We start from the raw sequence: 22510 nt of genomic DNA, 5'->3' as shown, positions 1-22510 counted from the left end.
TATATGAACAATTTGCACATAGAATTGAAGGGAATAGATGGGATAATAGAGAACAAAGTTTGATTTGGATTACCAGTTCTGAAGGTTTATTACTGACGAGCCACAGCAATTGCTTCTATTAACTTCTTCCTTCGTTGTAGAGTGGCAATGCATCACTGGAGTGCCTTCATTTCTCGCTTTGGTTAAGCTTGTGAGCCACCTCAGGTGGTGGGCAGTATGTGTGAGATTCCGAGGTTTTGGATCGAGTAGGAAAGTAGGGTAGGAAGGTAGAAGTTTTATGGCGCAATGCAGTTTCTGCTATTTTGTGGACTTTATGGTGGAGAGTAATGCAAGAGCTTTTAAGGATCACACTACCTCTCCATGTCTATTGTGGGATAGAGCAGTGTTTTTGGCCTTTTTCTGGGTCCATTCCTTTGGTTTCTTTGGGAGTGTTCCTCTGCCTGATCTGGTTAGGGTTTGGAAGGCAGCATTGTTGTAATTTTCTGGTTGTTTTCTTTTGCACTTTGGAAGATTTCTTATCCTCTTCCTATTGTACTTTCCATACTAGGAGTTTTTGTACATTCTTTCCTCTTCTTGTTGTATATCTTCTTTTTCTATACATATAAAAAGAAAAAAGGACTATCACAAACTAGGAACTAAAGCATGCTTGTAGATTATTTAAGCAATTTGCAGGCGTTGGAAAAAATTATAAAATTCATGTCTAAAGAGTTAGTAGAGACATGGTTGGCAAATTTATTGGAAACAATCAATTTAACATAAGGCATGTTGCAGTTTCTTAATCCAGCGACTTTGTTTTCCTGGGATTGTTGACCTTTAGAAATTTCTATATTCTCATGTTTGTTCTCAGATTCACATGTTTCAGCTTGGGGTTCCAAATGGCTCACTCGTCATCTCCTCAACTTCTTCTCATGTTGATAATGCTTGGAAGGGGATTCAATATTTCATTGCTAGAGTTAGCATAATGTAGGGACCATTATCTCTAAATTCATAATAATTTTGTTCTTTTACAAGAATTAAGATGGACCATTATCGTCCTTAATTCCTTTTTGCTTAACTTATTTTTCGAGTATTCTTCTCTCGAGCCATAGTTAATTTCTTTTAACCACTTCCTCATGTCATGCTTGAAATTTTGCCTTTGATTTCTCCTAGTCCTTTATGGTGTGAACATATTCATATTGGTCCTTGGCAACAGTTATTTTTTCCCTTGGAGAGAGAGAGCTTATTTGTGGAGGATGATCAATTATGGGTCATATTCATTGGATACACTTATGAAAGTGGGATGGGATGAGTGGGTTGGGTGACTTGGTTTATTTTTATTAGTAAACGAAAGAGTGCAAGTCAGGTCAGTTGGTTAGTTTGGGAATGAGCCATAACCTTGTTTGTTTCGGGCCTCTCTTGCACGCGCTATTCTAAAGAGTGGCTTGTGTTCTGGTTGACAGTGGGGGAGATGGTTGATGATAAAGGAAGATTTCTGACTTCCACAATAGAAGGGGAAGCTTCCGCTCATTGACAACAAACTGTCAACAACTGCAGTGTGTAGTTTCAGGATTCAACTTCTTGGTGATTGATTTGTATGCAGGACTTTATTGAAATTATGGGAACTTGATTTGAACATTAGAAGGGCCTTGAATGGGATTGGGTCTTAACTAACGTTCTTATGGATTACAGTGGCTTGAGGGTGCCAATGGAATTTTGGTGGAGATTGCATAAATTTGGGGAATAAGCAGAGTCTGGGGTATGTTTGGATGTATTTTGGGGTTCAATTGAGGCTTGCTCCATGAATATTGATGGTCAATGGTTCAGTGCCACTGGTGCACAATAGTATATGGAATATGCTTTCTGGCGTTATGGGAGAAAGCTGGGTTTGTCATCCTTCGGTGGAAGATTATTTAGATATATGCTTTGCAGGCTTTGGTAGAAGGAAGGATAGGGCAACTTTATGGAAGTGTGTGTTTTTTTTTTCTGCAGTATTATGGGGTTTATGGATGGAATGTAGTACTTGGGATATTTTCTGGGAAAAAAACTGAACCAGATGCTGATTTGGGAAAAAATAATTAAGTACTTGGCCTCGCTGTGGTGTGTTGGTTATGGATTTTTAAAGAGGCAACCTTCCAGGTGTTTCAAAGAGATTGGAGGAACACACTGACTTATAATCTCTTTTCTCTTGGGTATTTTTATTTGTTTAGTTTTGGAGTGTCTCAGTTTATCTCGGGAGAATCTCATTCTCTCTCTTGTAAATTCTTTATCTAGTAATGATATCTTCTTTCGTTATCCAAAAAAAAAAAAAAAAAAAACGAAGGTGGCTCATGGGGGGCTTCATTTGGTGGTCAATATCAACGGATGGTGGGTATGACTAATTGGCAAATATAGTGGTGGCAGCACAGTGCATTCAGGGCTGACTAAACTAACAGACAATGGTGACACATGTTTGAACACAAAGGGTAAAACTCTGATTCTCAACTCTCAATTCCAATTATTAAATTATAAATCAATTTCATATCAAAGTTATTCAAAGGTCTATCATATTTGGGAACCAAGAAATAACAGTAAGGAAAACTAATAAAACTTGAACAGTGTCTCCCTAACAGATAAAACCCTGCAATCTACTAATTCAGGACCAAATAAAGTGAGAAAATACCATCAAAATAGAAAAAAAAAAAAATGCATTGGTATCTTAAAATTGAGCCACTAATCCCAAATTCCATAATCTTCCTCATGTGCAGCCTCTTTGCATTTGTCCATCAAAATCTCACAATTAATTAGTGCTTTTTATCAGCTGCTTTTCATCAGTTACATGGTGCCAGGCCTCTATTGACATCGCATGGTGTCACGGGCTGACTATTTCACACCTTTGTGAAAGGACCCTGCGGCGCTAGCTAAACCCCTCTTGTTTAACTAGCTAGCTTATCGTTTACCACAATTCATCCACAAAACACTTTCATTATCATTCAAACAAATATCAGCGGAAGCAGTAAGCAACTTATGAAAGCAGTGACAAGTAAGCAGTAAACATTGAAACAATGTAATTCATTAACAACACCTCCATTAACATTGTGTGTCTAGTGAGGGAGGCAAGTAGGCTAAACACGTTTTCAATATCTAGTGAGTTTTACAAGTTGATGAATGCTCACCCTCCCCTAAAGAGCTTTCTATGCTATTCTCACTTTGGCACTAGGAAACATCAAAGTGACCGAGGAGTCATACTGCCTTTTTTAGCATAGGAAGAAACTACCACTAGAAAATAAACCTACACTAGTATTTACATGATGGAAACCCATCCCAAACGCACGAGACAAGCGGTCACAGGCAAGCATAATGTCCTGAACAAGCTCGGCTTGTGACGATGGGAATGCCTTTGTCATTATAATATTGTCCTAGTAGTAGCTACACTGTATTGTATTTTTGTTATTGTAATTGAAGTTAATAACTATTGTGTTGGGAATACTGTTTGTGATGTGTACTGCATTGCATTTATTGATCATCTCTATCAGTACTTGCTTTGACTTACTTCTATAATTCATGTTGTATTTTTAATCTAACATATAGGCAACTGTAATGTGTAGCTCAACACAGGCTATCATGTTATAATGCATAAATCATTTCGTTGTATTTGTCCCGTGTCAGCACTTTCAATGGCATGCAACGGGCTTAGTTACATTTTTACTATGTAAATACATAATCTACCCTATGTTTCAGGTGATTAACTTGTTAAATAAAATGCAATTGCATGCCGAACTGTCTGAGTCAGGAGATAAGGATTGCAATTTAATTGTGTCTGTACCTCCAACCAGAAGTGACGTCCTTCATCCATGTGATGTTATGGAGGTAATGATAAATATTACATTTAATCATTTCAATGCCGCGTCTTAATCTCACAATGCCTGTCAAGCCTACTTAAAATGTTTTCCCTTTGACAAAGCATGTTTGATTTTGTTTGAAGGATCTTGCAATCGCTTATGGGTACAATAACATTCCAAAGAGAAAGCCTGCATCTCTGAGGCCGCTGCCTTTGAACCAACTCAGTGATCTTATCAGATTAGAGGTGGGGAAAAGAAAATGCTTTACCTTACTGATTTAATAACAATAAAAAGGAGAACCGTTTTTGTGCACACACTTATGCATTCATAATTGTTAAGGCTTGAGGCACACTTGGGTGTAATGGGTCCTTGGGGCCTAGGCACAAGTTGCAGGTGAATGCTATATAAAGATGAGGCAAACATGTGCTGGAGTTGTGTATAAACCAATCATATTTTAGACTTTTGAATTTGTTCAAATATAACTATATTTATAAAAATAGTACATGGAACCTCAAATTATCTGATCTCTGGTATTGCACAGTCAGTTAAGTCAATGTACATTGATTAGTAGAGAATTAATGCGAATTACCTTGTCAATTTAGTTCTTAATTACATAAATTTTATTGAAATAAAGTTTTTATGCTTTGTTTGGTTTAGTTTCTTGACTTTGATGTATTTGTTGAAATTTCAAATGAAATTAGCATTAGTTATGGGGTTCACCATGCCCTAAATTTGTCCAAATCTGGAACTGGGTATTTTATCAAATATTGACCAAGGCCTTATAACTTCATATTTTTTACTGAGAATGTTTCTTGGTATTTCAATTCCAATAATTTTAGGCTAAATTAATTTTGATAAGCTTTAATTTTGAGAGGTATCTACCTAAACTTGCAAACTGTCAACTTTTTCAATTTTATTTTAAGGGTGAGTTGACTTTTAATTCTTGAAGAATTCAAAATTTTAAAAATTTTAATTATTGGATTGGATGATAGATATTTCCTTATTTACATGCAAAATCATATGTACATGAAATTGAAAGAACAAAATGACAGCTGCTTAAGCCTTAAATGATTTTACATGCCAGTAAGTGGATGATTCTGCTGGAACTCGCTTGCTTACATTCCTGATTCAGAACCAAAAATATGCACCAGGCGTGCCTTTTTTTCGCCTTGCACCGAGCACAACCATATGTGCCTATCCACCTAAGAGAGTACTCGAAGTGCAGGTGTCCACATCTGAGTCTTTTCCCAATGTCAGACTTTGCACATGTGTGTGTTGTGCCGTCTGTTTCACACTTAGCAGGTTCTTGTTGTCATTATGTTTACATGCTGGTGCAATTTTTTGTTAGATGTTTCAAGGTGGTGCTGCATTCTGAAGAGCTTGTTTGCAAAAAGTTTCTTTCTAAGTTTTTCTATCAGCCGGGTCTATAAAGGTGCTATGTTTGATTCTTCATCCTTTTTTAACAGAAATTGGTGTAAATTTCAATTTGAAGTATTCATGCATTTGTTTACATGACCTATTTTTCATAGTATATTTCTGGTTTGCTTCGTGTTGTTTCAGTTGCATTGAAAGTTGAATTCTGTAAATTGAAAGACAGTGCAGAATCTGTCTATAAAGCTTCCTTTTGTTTTGTGGGTGTGGGATAGGATTTCTAGCGAATTTACACTCACACTTAGCAGGTTCTTGTTGCCATCATGTTTACATTCTGGTGCATTTTTTTGTTAGATGTTTCAAAGTGGTGCTGCATTCTGAAGAGCTTGTTTGCAAAAAGTTTCTTTCTATGTTTTACTATCAGCCAGGCCTATAAAGGTGTCTATGTTTGATTCTTCATCCTTTCTTGACAGAGTTTGGTGTAAATTTCAATTTCAAATATTCATGCATTTGTTCACATGACCTCTTTTTCATAGTATATTTCTGGTTTGCTTTGTGTTGTTTCAGTTGCATTGAAAAATGAATTCTGTTAATTGAAGGACAGTGCAGAATCTGTCCATAAAGCTCCCTTTTGTTTTGGGGGCGTGGGATAGGATTTCTAGTGAATTTATAAACTTTTTGGGAGTCCTTTTCTATAATGTCAATTGCTTCTGTTTGTGTTGGTGCTTATGATTCACATACAGTAAGATTTTCATTCCAAAATTTTATGGCTACTGTTGTGAACTTTATCATAGCATTGTCTTTTTCATTGACTATACTTAAGGTTCAATTCTTTTTAGTGGTGGTGCACTGATTTGCTGTTTGTTTTGTAAATATCCCTTTTAGTAAGTTCTTAATATATCTAACATCACTGTCCAACTCCCCTGACTTGTTCCTTTCTTAGCAGTGCTACAGTTACTGCAGGGATTAGATCAATCAATTCTGGTTTTTTCACCAAAAATTGGAGGAAATTGCAGAAACCTTGCTGAAGGTGTTAGGAACAACCATGGGATTACTTTTCCCATGAAACGATTTTGATGACTTCCATGCAAGTACAAACTTATGTGGTTTTCCAACTCATAGCGAAGTTGAATAATATATTTAAAAAAGAAAAAAAGAAAATGGATGATGAAATGAGTGAGATCGTGACAAGTAAAACCTTACATTTTACTTTTTACAATATTAAATGCACACTTGTGCATGCAAAAAAACATTAGCTGAGGAAAAGAATGAATGACTAATGAATCTCAAAATATAGTTCTTTTGACAATAACCCCTATCCTCCCCTCTGGGGGCAAGCGCCAAACAATGGTTTTTGGAGCAATGTCCCATCAATTCAAAAGATATTCTAAAATTGTGCATTCTGAGTTTGCTGCCCAAATAGGTCGAGGTTTTAAACCATAAGGCACACTTTTCCATTTTTTTTTTAAAGGAAAATAAATTAAATGGTTGGCCGGAATATTGATGGAAGAATCTTGCAGAAGTCAATGTTGTTTTCAACTCCACAAATTGCTAGTTGGATTTCTGCCTTCTTCCTTTCCTTTCTCTCTTCTCTGGGCAAAGGCTCATGTCAAACTTTTGATTTGCTGCGAGTTTAGCTCAGTGATTCAATTGCTTTACTTGCTTTCCCTGCGGTCATACAAGAACAGAGAGAATACGGTTCCAGTTGTAATGAGGCAGGTAATGGGAACGTTAATTCATATTTCTAACGGAACTATTAGCCTGAAAAACCATTTATTGGGGCTGAGCAGTTCAAGCCGCCTCTTATATTGCGTGTGCAGTTCCCAATTTTTTTGAGTTGATGGAGCATGTTACTCTGATGACTCTTGCTAATGGGGGGGCATTGCTTAGTTAGAAGATTGTACTGTAGAAGACCCAAAATATGTTGCTCATTTTCTTTTTTTACATGGAAATAATGTTCTTGCTAAGAATATATGAGGGCAGGCTTCTCTTGACTACCTTCATCAGCAAAATGTTACATAGGGAAGCTTTGTGTTTATGATGTTTGAGGCATCATTCTTGTGTTTGTGTAGCCATTTTTTTCATATGCCTTTGAAAAATACATTAATTGTAATATACTTGCTTTAGGTATGACACTGCATGTAGACGTGATAAAATACTTGATGATTGCTTGTAAACAATTGCTTTTGGTCAATTTAAAGACTATGCTTACTTTGCTTCGAGGCTACAAGTGATTTTTTCTTACCATATTTGATCAGTTTAATTACTTTTCTCTCTTCAGATTGCTATGAATGGATTTACAGAGGTGTTGACCTGGATTTTATGCTCTCACAAAGAAAATTTTTCCATGCTGAACCGTGAAGATGACAAATCAACAGCAGTGATAATTGGAAACCCTCGCTCCTCAGATTTTGAGGTTTGTTTAATCCTACCGTGATAAGGTGGTTTGTGTTCCATGATGCATTTGATTTTATGAAGCTTTATCTGGGTGTATGAAGTGTGGACATGATCTAAATGGGCATGCAGAGGCAGCATATCCAGAAAAAGGTACAACAATGGGGACAATGGAATAGATAAGTGATATCATTATATATTCAATTATAGTTAGATTAAAATTAAAAAATTTAATTTTCATCTAATTTCCTTGTGACCCTACCATCATAATTGTTTGAATGCACGCATGCCCTAAGTACCTGAGCATCTCTTTTAGCCCATAGAAATTCTCCCATTTTTGGAATATGGAAATTCGAGTGGACATATTTGCAAAAAGAAGGTTGGGGAGGGCTGTAAAAGATATTTTAACAAGTTATGGTTTTGTGGTTCCAACAATTGAAATTTCTTTGGCTCATTATATTGCTTGTGCGATAAAAATTAAAATGAAGAGAGCCCTCTTTCTTGCTTTTCTTAAGCATCTTGGTCTGTGATTGTGGCTCTTATGCAAGATCAAACCAACTGAATATGGCACTATGGCGGGCAGATAAATCATCATAATTATCCTAATCGTTCATCATCATCATCATATTTGGGCAAGAATACAACATGAAGCATGAATGATTACTTCTTTTTCTCTTTCGCTTTCAGATCAATTTGAATTTTTTGGAGTTTCTGCTGCTTGCCTGTGCTTTGGAGATCTGAGCATTTTAATTCTTCCTGAGTTTGCTTTTATTTACTTAAATTCCTTCCCTTGTACCAAAAATTATGTTTTCTTTGTGTGTCAGTTTCTTCATTTTTTTGACTACTGCAGCCCCAACTACTATGCTTACCTTTCATCCCATCTTCAGTACATTAAGTAACAAGATCAGAATTCCATGTGATGCCCAAGAATCATTTATAAAGAATTTAAAGATATGGTTGGTACAACATATTTAAGAGATAATACCAACGAGCTCTTAGATTAGAAATTTATTTTTGCTACATGAATCAATCAACCATAATATTACTATGAATATAAGTGTTAAGAATAAATGCGTATTCAATAATGCAAATACACTCTGATTTTATAAATTTTGGGGAAATATGATAAAAAAAAAATATCACTCTAGTTGACTAACAAATGCTAATACTAAGAATATCACATTATGAAGAGAAAATTTAAGGGAAAAGGTAAAAGGAAAAGGAAAAAGTGAAGGAAAGGGCAATAGGCCATTAGGGTTTTTAATTTTAATAGTGCAATTTGTCCCAAATGTTATTGGACGGAGCCTTTATATGGACTTATCTTGTAAAAATTAAATAAGGAAGGAAACAATATTGAATCCAAAAAATTGAAAGATAAAATCCAGTAAATAAAAACCTAAATTACATCTTCACATAAACACAAAAATCCTACCTAGTGTAATCCCATTATTTCTCTTGGGGTGAACTCGCTTTTGGTGAGGAAATACGGAATTTTCTGTGTCAATGTTCTCAATCAAGGTGATGCAACTCATCCTTGGTTATCCACATGGAGTCAAAAGTTGGGTAATTAGTCTTTGGTCATTGGTCCACTCCACAAGGTATTATCTTTGACCACCATGTCTAGACGGTACATACTTGTCCTCAAAAATACTCTTTAACACTATCTATGGATGGCAGTGGAAAAGACACAAGATCATGAATCAAAGCTAATGGAGGACTAGCTCTATTAAGGAGAGATATATGCATGCGCAAAAGGAGGCTTGACTATGTTTCAATGACGTGGCAAGTCCTCAACATTGAAAATAGGACTAATGCTTGTACCACCGTTTAGGCACAAAAGCATTGGAGCCAAGACAACAAATAATGCAAAAAGGGACAAGATGCATTGCCATGCAAATTCTTAGAAGAATGCTTGTGGTAATACACATGTCATACAGTTACCATCATATAGTCACCCTCATTAAATCGGCATGCCTTATAGTGTTTGGTACTTGCAGCAATCTTTTGCCTAATATCAGTATAAAAGTCACAAATGTACTTAGAAAAAAAGATTTGACTAAAACTAACGGATAAGCATCAGTTTGTGGATAGGATTTGCAAATTGTTGAAAATCCATGGACAACCTCAAAAGGATCTTTCAAGTAGACTAATTCATAACAATATTTATATTCAAACTCCACAGTAGGCTGCAACAAATCCAAAATTCTAGTCTCCATTATGCACCTAAGACACCCAAACTATGAATGACCACCTCAGTTGTTCATCAGGCTTGAGGATGGGACGCAAATGAGAGCTTTAGTTGGGTTTCAAATAATTTCTATAAGGTCTTCCAAAATATCTAGTGAACTGGTCATCCTTACCAGACACCATTAAGGTGGGACCCATGGACTCTAGTAGCCTCACAGAAGAAGTGCTTAGCTACACATGTAACGTGGGAAGCATCACTAGTTTTTGTTTCATGGAATGAAATCTACTATTTTTGAATATCTATTAACAACCCCTAGTAGTCCTAGGCAACCCCAAACTCAAAGATACTTCTGAGGTGTGTATGGAAGTGGATCTAGGGTGTACAGGCTAGGGTTCTGCTTGTTAGCTTTGGCTAATTGGTGTGTGCAATATTGCAGCACAACCCAAACGATGCCTTTCTTTAATTGGGTGAATAGAACTTATCCTCCAACACCACTAGAAGAGTGGTCTTATCCCTAGGCTCTTGCATGCAGCGCCAAAAAATAAGAAGTCATGAATGGAGGTGCATGCAATGCAGAGTCCAATACCTTTGAACAAGTAATGGTGCCTGTAATAGTATTTTGTGTAAATTGGAAGACCTAATCGCAATGATAGGTCTACGCTTCTATTTATAACATGTGCCAAGTACATTACAATGACCATAATACCCTTACTAACCCTTGCACTAACTCGCACTTACTAGCACAACCATAATTCACAGCAATAATGGTTAATAACTAAAGTGAAAAGTTACATTCTTTCTTAAGTTGGAGCATAGATATCATATACTCCTGTAGCTTGTTATAAATGGATTAAACATGAGCATCCCACAAAGTTTTACTGAATAAATCAGCAAGTTGGAATTCAGACTTCACATCAGTGGTTGTAATGAGTTTTTGTCCAAATTTCTGTCGAACAAAGTGACAATCAACTTCAATGTTTTTCTTTCATTCATGGAAGACCAGTGCAAGGCAATAACATCATGATTATCACACATCAATCCCATAGGTTAAGAATGTGGAAAACGAAGTTCCTCCAACATGTTCTTTAGCCTAACAAGTTTACATGTAGTGTGGGCCATGGATTGATACTCTGGCTCAGCACTCGATTGAGACGCCATAATTTGTTTCTTACTCTTCTAAGTTATGAAGTTTCCACCAACAAAAATGTAGTACCTGGTTGTGGAGGGATGCAGGTTGACAGTTTGACTTGCTACCTGAACAGTTGTATGGGGTTGCAGGAATTCCTAGATGCAAGGGGTGTGAAACACCCTATCCTATCAAAAGACGCACACAGTTGATATGTTACTCCAACCCAGGAGTCATTCTTCTCTTCACCAAAGTACTAATGCAATGTTCATGGGTTCATAGGAAATATGAGAATTTAAAATTAAATCCTAAAAATGAGTTATGTACTCAGTGCTACTGCTCTGTATAGTTTATGCCTGCAGATGTGGCTCGAGAGCATTGTGCATTACGAGTGGGTATTTATGTATGTACTTCTCTTGTTGTTTAACCCTCATCTCCTCCTACTGAACAATGGGTGGTCTACCATGAACACTAAGGCACATTGAATAGTTTGTCAATACAGCTTAGCAGAGCCAATGAATTCCATACTCGCAGGTCGAATTCAGGACTTGTCGGTCATGTTGTACCCCACTCAAAGTAATCCTCCAACTCTTATAACCATCTAGGGGTTTTATCGGTTTATACAGTTCAGTTAATGGAGAAACTGACAACTGAAACGAATTATTTGGTTCTGAAATTTCGAGAACCAAAACTAACTGTAAACAATTAGTTAAAAGAAAGACTAAACCGCTGGTTTTCTGGTTTGGTTCTGTTAAATTTAGTTTTCAAATCCTTGGACTGTATTGATATCCTTGTGAGCTAGTCAAAATTTGAACCAGCAATCAAGGGGTGTGAGCTTTATCCAGGCCTCCCTTTCAAGTCCAGAATATGAGCTGGAATGTGAGAAGGGGGGAGGGCTGGAGTTAGTATTTATAACAAGGGAAATCTATTCCCTTCACATGCACAGCTGATGTGGAGTGGAAATCTTGGAGGTGGGGCAGCACAGCTACACAAGTGCACAACCTTTCTGCTGCAGAGGGGCAAATTTGTTGTCCCACATCGAAGATCTAAAAACTAGGGGAGCATATAAAATGCTACAACTGTATCCCAGCTTCCCCCCATTTTAAAATTTGCTAAAACAAGTTAAGTACTAACTACTTAATTATTAATCACAATTACTGAAGTTAGGGATGTTATGAATTATAATAAAATGGCTAAATAATTATGAAGGTGAGTATACAACAGAACTTAACTTTAATAAAATATAAAAGTATGACATATAGTTTGCTAAATTAATTAATTTTTTTTCCGGTTCGGTTTTGGGCCAAAAACTGAAAATGAAGCCATAATTTTTTATTTTTAAAAATCAGAACCAAAATCCGAAACCGAAAATCTGAACTGAAACACATGTTGGTGTAGTTTTGGTCCAGTTTTTGGTTTTTGGGTAATTTTTGTGCTCCCTTAATCATAGGAGGCCAGATCAACTTTAAACTTCTTTGTAATATCATTGGTGTGCTCTTCCCTATGTTTACGATGAGCATAACCCACATGTTGTGGTCTAACAGTCCTACCAAACCTATCAAGATCCCTGAGGAGAGACTTGCATCTACGGCATCATCATGGTCAATTCATCCTACCAAACCACTTGTTGAGCATAAGCCACATGATTTGCATTAGTGGCATCATCATGGGCAATTCATCACCTATTGACTTGGCTACATCCTTAAGGGAGGATTTTTAGGTGTATTAACCCAGGGAGGTGCATTTTTTTGATAGGATATAAGTTCTAGAAATGTTACATGGGCTCCATGCCTTGTCTTGAGGATGTTGCCTGCTTTGAATGGTAATTTTTCTAAGGGAGTATTTATAGATTGGTTGTTCATTATGATCTTTTTTCAATACAATGGGATACCAGAAATAAAGAGGACAGGATTTGCACCTTAACTTCCTTTTGGCTTAGAATGAGAAGTTTGTTAATGTCAAAGTTTTTTCCATGAACAGTAGGATGAGATCTTCTTCAATCTCAATAGACAGAAGAGTTCATATTTTGAGCAATATGAGATTCAAATAGCATAGCGACTTATCAAAGATGATATTGTTGTGGACTATTCGATTGCTAAATATGAAACTATTAGAGAACCTAAAATTTCTCATCATGGATTATATAAGTGTGGAATTGAAGCCTTCATTGATTGCATGGATAGTATATCATACGATGCAGTCCTTCAGTGCAAACAAATGCAATCTAACAAAATGTTCGAGTCCTGGAACAGCCCAAGAAGCAAGCCACAAAGTTTAATGTAAAAATTGGGTTAGTTCAATGTAAGAGCTTTTTGGATGATGAAATTGATGAACCAAAAATTTTGTTTTGGTTTGGAAATTTTAGTTATTTTAGAAGTTTTAGTTAAATTAGGATTATTTTAAGTTTTTTCAGTTCTTCTCTCCCTTTTGTGGGTTGTTCTATATCCCTTCCTTTGTAATTCTAGTAACTTTAATGGAGGTTTCTTCTTCCCCTCTCCCCCCCCCCCCGCTCTCTCTAGTTTTATACACTTAGATAGACAGATGCTTAATTTGAATGTAGGAGAGTAGTATTTTTATCTTTTGTAGACATAGCACCCTGTTACGAGAATATGTAACAATAAATTGTAAATTTTGTGAAGCTCTTTGTTGAGTAATTGGGTAAAATGGAAGACCTAAACTCAATGATAGGTCTCTCCCTCTATTTATAATATATGTAAGTACAATTGGAATGACCATAATACCCTTACTAACTAACACTTATTACTAACAAAACTCTTAACACATAATGATAATAATAATGCTAAAAGACTAAATAACCATTAACACTCCCCCTGGAGCATATATATCATATGCTCCTAACTTGTTACAAATGAATTTCATATGAGCACCTCCCAAGGCTTTAGTGAACAAATTAGTAAGCTGTAACTTAGACTTTACATGAGTGGTTGTAATGAGCTTTTGTACAAGTTTCTCTCGAATAAAGTGGCAATCAACTTCAATGTGCTTTGTACTTTTTTCGCTCATGGAAGATAGGGTTGGAGGCAATATGAATAACAACTCAATTATTATACATCAGCTTCATAGGCTGAGAATGTGGAAAACCTAGTTCTTTCAACATGTTCTTCAGCCAAACAAGTTCACATGTAGTGTGCGCCATAGCCCTATACTCTGACTTAACACTCAACCTGGAAACCACAGTTACTTTTCCAAGACACCAAATCACCACCAACAAAGATACAATACCCGGTTGTGGATCTTCGATCGGATGGTGATCCGACCCAATCTGCATCTGTATATCCTTGAATATGAGTGTGACCCTGATCCTAATATGAGAGGCCTCTCCCTGGTGCACCTTTGAGATATCTCCAAATGTGAATTACTACATCGCAGTGACTTGTTCTTGGGGAATCAAGAAACTGCCTCACAACACTTGTTGTGAAGGATATATTTGGTCGAGTGACTGAGATAATTCAATTTTCCAACAAGTCTCTGGTACCAACCTGGGTTAGGCAACAAATCACCCATATTTGACATTAACTTACTATTGGGATCCATGGGTGCCCAATAGGCATGTCTCATCTAAAAGATTAAGAACATACTTCCTCTGTGACAAGATAGTTCCCGTGCGAGATCTCGATTCTTTTATACCCGAGAAGTACTTCAATGGTTCCAAGTCTTTAGTTGAAACTTACTCTATAGAAAAAGCTTTAGGCCTTGCAGTGATAACAATTTCATCCACATATACTATATGCAAAATATTGCCAGATGGAGTATGATGATAAAACACAGAGTGATCTACTGCACGCCGATGAAAGCCAAACTTAATACTACAGCACTAAAACAGTCAAACCATTCTCTTGAAGATTGTTTTAATCCATACAATGACCTCTTGAGCCAACATACTACGCCTGACTCCCCTTGAGCAACAAACCTAGGGGGTTGCTCCATATATACCTCTTTATGTAGATCACCATGTAGGAAAGCATTCTTCGCATCTAACTGATGTGGAGGCCAATGACAAGTGGTGGCTAAAGAAATGAACAAACGTACCGAGGCAAGTTTCGCAGGCCGGGAGAATGTGTCTGAATAATCCAAACCATACACCTGAGTATACCCCTTAGCAACAAGTATCATAATCACGTAGTGCACTCATCTCTTCAACCATCGCCGTCCTCCTTCCCATTGGGTTCGAGCTTCAAAAATAGATTTTGGAAGAGCAACATAAGATAGAGTACTAACAAAACAGTAATAAGAGGGTGACAAGAAATCATAACAAACAAAATTAGAGATCGAATGTTGGGTACAAATGCGTTTACCTTTGCAAACAGCTATTGGAGGATCAACATCACGAAAAATAAGATCATCCAACGAGGGAACTAGAGGCATAGTATTAGAAGCTGGAGGAGGCACTTCCCCCTTAAACAAAATTAGAGATTAGATGTTGGGTACAAGTGCATTTACCTTTTCGAACAGCTATTGGAGGATCAACATCACGAGAAATAAAATCATCTGACGAGGAAACTAGAGGCACATTAGTAGAAGCTGGAGGAGGCACTTCCCCCTTGACTCGCCATGTGTATACTTGCAAATTGGGATGATTCAAGCGACGAGAAGGACACAAACTGGATGAAGATATAGGAGGATTGGGCATAGATACTAGGTTAGGATTTGGAAAACAAGACGAAGGAAGGGACTCATCAAGTTCAACTGAACTCAAGGAATTAGAGTAGTATGGTGTCGACTCAAAAAAGGTGACATCAGTAGAGACAAAAAATTGAGGTAAAGTAGAACCATAACATCAATATCCCTTTTGAGTATAGAAATAGCCTAGAAAAATACATTTGATTGCACAAGGATCCATCTTATCCATTCTTGGAGATAACTAATGGACAAAGGACACAACCAAATATACGAGGAGGGAGAACAAAGGAGCCTTAGTAAAGATAGCTGAATATGGAATTTTACCACCAAGCACAGAGGATGGCATTTTATTGATGAGGGAGCAGGCTGTGAGCACATAATCACTCCAAAAGACTTTGGGGACATTCATTTAAGACAATAGGGTACAAGTGACTTCGAGAATATGTTTGTTTTTTCGCTCTGCAACTCCATTTTGTTGTGGAGTGTGGGCATAGGAGGACAAATGGATCATACCAGAGTTAGTCATATAAGTATTGAATTGGGTATTGAAGTACTCCTTAGCATCGTCACTACAAAGTATCTTGACTGGCATGTCAAATTGAGTCTTTATTTTGGAACAAAAATAACAAAAGATATCAAACAACTCAAAATGATCTTTCATTAAATATAACCAAGTCATCCTAGAGTAGTCATCAACAAGTGTAACAAAGTACCAAAACCTTTGATGTCACACGACTAGGACCCCAAATATCAAATTGGACAAGCATGAAAGGACTAGTCACCTATTTGTCGACCCGGGGAGCAAAGGGAACACAATGATGCTTTCTCAATTGACAGGACTCACACTCAAGATTAGACACAAAACTCAATGCAGGTACTACCGGTTTCAACTTGTCCAAGGATAAATGACAAAGACAACAATGGATTTAAAGTGGTGTAGCTGCAACCGTGCAGGAAATGGGTGGAGAAGGTGACTCAAAGTAGTAAAGCCCATGAGCCTCACGTCCTGTGCCAATTGCCTTTGCCGTCTTCAGATCCTGAATGACCACATAATCAATAAGAAATGTGATAGAACAATTTAGTGACTTTGTAAGCTTACTAACTGACATAAGATTGAAGGGACATTTAGGAATGTATAAAGCAGAAGAAAGAGAGATAGAAGGAGTAGGATTTACTGTTTCTATCCCCTTAACAGTGATGGTGGACTCATCAGTAAGGGTAACTTGAGGGAGATTTTTTAGATATTGGAGATCAGAAAAGAAGTTGGTTGTACCTGTTATATGTTCAGTGGCAGCATAATCGATAATCCAAGGACTAGTAGGAAGGATACTAGATGACATGTAGACAGGATTACCTTTCTGGGCAAAAGAAGCAATGTGATAAGATGCTTGTTGAGACAATTGATATTGTAGAAACCTGGAATACTCATCCTCTGATGTAGTCACGGTACGCGGTTCACTCAAACAAGTGACTGACGAAAAATTGTACTTTCGGGATTTGCAAACGCCATCCCAACATTCACAAACTCGGAACAATGATCATAATATTAATTGTTGGAACAATTGGAACATCCACCAACAAGGTGACCCACCATGAACAAGCTACAGATAATCAGTACAAGGCTGCCATAGCACCAAGAAACTGAAACGCAGCCCCAAGAAAGCAGCACTCAACACTGGAACAATTGGAGGTGAACCACTGAAACTACCATGAACAAATCACCAACAACCTCAGATGCAGCCCCAAGAAAGCAACACTGCCACTGCCTCACCAAAAAAAAAAAAGCAGCTTATGAGCACTGCCACTGCCCCAAGAAGGTCATCAATGCCCGTTACTAACACCGAACAACAACTAACGAATTACCATGAGTGCATTGTCATAACAAAGATTGGATCTTGGAGCAAAAAAAACACATGCCCAACAGCTTGATAATTTGGTATATGGGAGGAATTAGAATAGTGAATAAAAAAACACAGCAAATACATCCATGTCAGACCCAATAAACTCATTAACAATTGATCAACAGCTTCACGAAGCATCAAATTACCATTCCTTGGGTGCCACACTGCCATGGACAAGGTGAACAACTCACTGATGGATATACACTGCCACAGCCTCACAACTGAACATATGAATGCTGCCATGGCTCCAAAAAACTGATGAAGAAGCCTTCACAAGCCTTGAACAAACATTAACAGAATGCCGCGAGTGCGTACTTGGAAAAGGTTGAATTTTTTAGCAAAAAACTTATCTAACAGCTTGATAATATAGTCTAGAGAAGGAATCAGTGCATGGCAGTGAAAAAAAAAATAAAAAAGGTGGCCGGAAATTCACTCATGCGCCGGCGCATTGTATCGGCCCTGCAATGGCCTTTGGCCGTTGCATGGAGGCTCCTCCTGCGATGGGGTTTTTTGGGGTGAGTCATTGAAAAGGGGGGGGGGGGGGTGTCTGTTTATGGGTGTATGGTTGGTTTTGTGAAATAATATGGGATGGAAATGAATCTAGGAAGGACAGCTGTGGGAGTGGTGTTTCCCGGCAATGGCTGAGGGGAGTAGGGTTTAGTTTGGATCACGCTCTGATACCATGTTAGATTACCACTTTATCTAAAAGCTTAAGCCATGGTTTTAAATAACAGTCGCGACTGTTACACAACGCTGTTATGTAACAGTTTTTTGGGTTACCGATGCCGTTACACACCGCGAAATGAGTAGGAAAAAAAATCACAGCTGTAGCGGCCGTGACGGACTGCAATCATTACGTAAAGGCTACTATGGCCATTACGCAACCACTACAGGACTGTTGCACCAAAAAAATTATTTTATTTTTTACTTTTTCTTCTCACTTTTTCTTTCTCTTTCATAAATCATTTTCAATATGCCATGTGGCGAGAGGGAGAAAATATTATAATGATGACAATGATACAAAATTTACCATTTCTTTAAATACTCACAATAGATGCGTTAATTAACAATTTGAAAATTCTAACTTGTTAGGAAAATATTTTATTTTGATAATATTAGTAATGTGATATTTATGTTCTATATTTTTCAACTTCAACCTTCTTTCTTTTGTATCTATTTTATATTTGTATTATTTGTATGTCTTATGTGTCTAATAGATTAATGGAGTGTATAATGTATTTTATTCTATTAATTAATTCAGCACACATAGGAATTTATCACATATAAGAACAATGAGGAGCATGAATACACACACACATTTTTCTGTCGATGGTGGTTTAAAACAAATGTAAACTTGTTGCCCTTACCAAATAACTTAATTACTCAAACTAAAGGATCCAAAATACACTGAAACTCTTTCTAGGAAGGGCTAAAAGCTTAAAACATGCAAGTAAGCTAATATGCACAAGGTTGTGCGTGCTTCAAAAAAATTCACGACCTTTACACCCGCTTCCCGTTATGTAACATCTGCTACTCCCGCTTGTTAACAGAGATAATTTAGGATGTAAATAACTTAGTTAAACTATTTTAATTTATATTTATATTGTATATATCAGTTGTAAATAATGCTGCAAATCTGGCAGCATATTCCTGAAAACCTGGCAGCATTTAGGTGCTGGCAGCATGTTCCTGAAAGCCTGCCAGCATTTAGGTGCTGAAATCAGCCTGAAAATATGGCAGCAACTATGTAAATCTCTTCTATATGATGAAAGCTAACCCTATGGAAAGGGCATTCAGACCAAAATTGACATGGTATCAGAGCCCCGCTTCTGATTTCGTTGTTCTTGGTTTCAGCGAGTTCCGTCTTGCTTTTCGTGGGAGTTGGTCTTCTCTGTGGTATCCACATTGGTGGTTTTTTGAGTTTTGTTGGGGGCTGCCGGAGTTTTTTTTAGTTGCGCATGCTGTTCTTGATTGCAGGCTACTCATATTGGCGTTTTTCTTTTTTCGTGGTGGTTGGGCATCTTTGTGGCTGTCAGCAGTTTCTGTGGTGGTCAGCAGCTTCGACTCCTCTTGGTGTGATCGACAAAGTTGCTGTGTTTCTTCCTCTGCTGTGTCATTTTTCATACACAGGGCAGGCTTGCTGTTTATTTGGTTGACTGCTTGGGCTTATTTTTTCTTTGTGCCTTTCATCATGTCTTTTGAAAAGACTATTGCTCGATTTAATGGAAAGAATTTCCCTACGTGGGAATTCCAATTTAAAATGCTCTTGAAAGCGAACGAATTATCAAATCATATTGATAGTTCTGCTCAAGTTCCCGTTGATGAAAAGGAAATTGCACAATGGGAGGTCAAGGATGCTAAGGTAATCTCTTGGCTGTTGGGGACACTTGAGTCTCACCTTGTGACCAATCTTTGCTGTTTTACTACGGCTTAGGCTATGTGGGATTATCTCCACCGCATTTACCGCTAATATCATAGTGCTCGGAAGTTCCAATTGGAGTTGGAAATTAGTAATTACAGTCAAGGTAATTTACCTATTTAACAATTTTATTCTGGTTTTATTAATCTTTGGAGCGAATATTCTGCTATTGTTCATGCTAAGGTTCCCCCTGCGGCACTCGCTGCTCTTCAAGTGGTTCAATGCTGAGAGTCAACGTGATCAGTTTTTGATGAAACTTCGACCTGAATTTGAGCCCGTTCGTGCCAATTTATTGAACCGTAATCCGGTTCCTTCTTTGGATATTTGTTTGGGAGATTTGTTGCGTGAAGAACAATGGTTATCCACTCAGATGGGTATGACTTCTAAGAAAGTATTTTCTGATGCTGTGAATGTAGCATATGCAGCACAAGAGAGGGAGGAACAAGTTGCAGTGTTACAGTTGCAAGGAGTTTGGTTATATTGCTCGTAATTGTCCTAAGAAAGTTTGTCACTATTGCAAGAAAGTAGGCCACATTTCGTCAAAGACTGTCGAGTGCGGCCTCAACATCGCCAATCCCAAGTTTTTCAGGCTGCTGTTTGCTCCTCTTCTTCTTCTTCTTCTGCGCCACCCATTGTAAGCTCTAATTCGTTGTTCTCACACCAGCAATGGTCCAACAAATGATTGTGTCTGCTTTTACGGCCTTAGGCTTGCATGGTACGGTTACTAAGTCAACTTCTTGGATTGTTGATTCGGGTGCTTCTAATCATATGACTGGTGATATGACTGGTCCCCGTGATGTTCGTAAGTATAAAGCCACACAAAATATTCAGATTGCTGATGGCAGTTACTGCTGTTAATAATTTGGGCTCTTCATTTCGCAATGTTTTTGTCTCTCCTGGATTGTCCACCAATTTGCTTTCTGTTGGACAATTGGTAGATAATAACTATGATGTTCACTTTTCTCGTGGTTGTTGTCTTGTGTAGGAGCAGGTGCCGGGGACGGTGCTTGCGAAGGGGCCTAAAGTGGGACGTTTATTTCCTTTACAGTTTTCTATTCCTAATGCTGTTTCTCTTGCTTGTACAACTACTGCCAATAATAATGAAGTTTGGCATAAGAAATTGGGTCATCCTAATTTTGTGTTATTGGCTCATCTTATGAAACATAGTTTCTTGGGCAACAAAGATTCCTTTTCTTGTTCTTTTGTATCTTTTGACTGTGCTACTTGTTGTCTTGGTAAAAGTAAAACTTTACCTTTCCCTGCACATGGTAGTTGTGCTTCTAATTGCTTTGAGATTGTGCATACTGATGTTTGGGGTGCAAGTCCTGTTATTTCTCATGGTCAATTTCGTTATTTTGTGACGTTTATTGATGATTATAGTCATTTCACTTAGATATATTTTCTCCGCTCTAAAGCTGACATGTTTTCTGTCTTTCAAAAATTTGTTGCATTTGTTGAGACACAATTCAGTACTTGTATCAAAACTTTACGCTCCGACTCAGAGGAGGGGGGGGGGGGGAGGGGAAGTACGTATCTCATCCTTTTCATAATTTTTTTCAACAAAAGGGGATCATTTCCCAGTGTTCTTGTCCTTATACCCCTCAACAAAATGGAGTCACTGAGCGTAAGAATCGTCATCTCTTAGACGTCGTTTGTACTTTGTTGATTGATTCTTCTTTACCTTCTAATTTCTGGGTAGAAGCTTTATCTACTGCTGTCTATTTGTTCACTTGTTTGCCTACTGTCACTTTAAATTATGATCCTCCCTATTTTCAATTATTTGGCATATCTCCTGAATATCAAACACTTCATACTTTTGGGTGTGTTTGTTTTGTTCATTTTCCACTTGTGGAGCGTCACAAGCTTGCTGCCCAGTCTGTCATGTGTGCCTTTATGGGATATAGTCCTACTCAGGAAGGATTTTTTTGTTATGATGCTCATACAAATAAATTATGGATTTCCCGAAATGTGATTTTCTTCGTAAATCAAAATTTCTTTCGGTCTCAGGTTATTTCTGATACTTCGATTACTCTTCTTCCTACTTTTGATGATGTGTCTCCTTCAATTGAGTGATTTATACCAGGTGTGGTATATCATCGACATCCTCCTCCTTCAACGCCCCTTCCAGACATTGATCCGTCATCTAATTCTGTGGTTCCTTGGCGCTCCACTCGGGTTACACAGCCACCTAATAGGTATGGTTTTCCTCATACCTTGCTTACTGCCACTCTCGACACTATTTCTGTTCCTCACTCATATGCCCAGGCAGCCATGCAAGCATGTTGGCAACAAGCCATGCAAGAAGAAATCCAAGCTCTTCAAGATAATCACACTTGAGACCTTCTGACTTGTCCCTCTAGTGTCAAACCTATTGGTTGCAAATGGGTGTATTTAGTCAAGTTTCGGTCTGATGGGTCATTGGGCAAATATTAGGCCCGTCTCATGGCTCTTGGGAACCGGTAGGAGTATGGTATTGATTATGAAGAGACCTTTGCACTTGTTGCCAAAATGATTACTGTGCGGACTTTCTTGGCACTTGCTACGTCGCAGGGGTGGTCTCTCCGACAGATGGATGTAAAGAATGCTTTTCTACATAGGGATTTGAAGGAAGAAATCTTTGTCTCCACCTCCTGGTATGTTTGCCACACTTTCCTTAGAGGTTTGCCAGCTACG

General features: G+C 37.7%; 1 protein-coding gene across 1 annotated transcript in view; it reads left to right on the top strand.

Annotated features, from left to right (window-relative positions):
• Nucleotides 1-22510, top strand: part of LOC131164838 (phenylalanine--tRNA ligase beta subunit, cytoplasmic-like) — a 99009-nt gene that overhangs the window by 51423 nt on the left and 25076 nt on the right. The window contains exons 12-14 of the mRNA XM_058122348.1: nt 3697-3825; nt 3941-4042; nt 7450-7584. Coding sequence (XP_057978331.1) covers nt 3697-3825; nt 3941-4042; nt 7450-7584 — 366 coding nt within the window. The remainder of the gene's footprint in view (nt 1-3696; nt 3826-3940; nt 4043-7449; nt 7585-22510) is intronic.

This window comes from Malania oleifera, chromosome 9 (assembly GCF_029873635.1).
Source record: "Malania oleifera isolate guangnan ecotype guangnan chromosome 9, ASM2987363v1, whole genome shotgun sequence".
Classification (NCBI taxonomy): domain Eukaryota; kingdom Viridiplantae; phylum Streptophyta; class Magnoliopsida; order Santalales; family Ximeniaceae; genus Malania; species Malania oleifera.
This window is presented reverse-complemented; position numbering and strand designations above follow the sequence as displayed.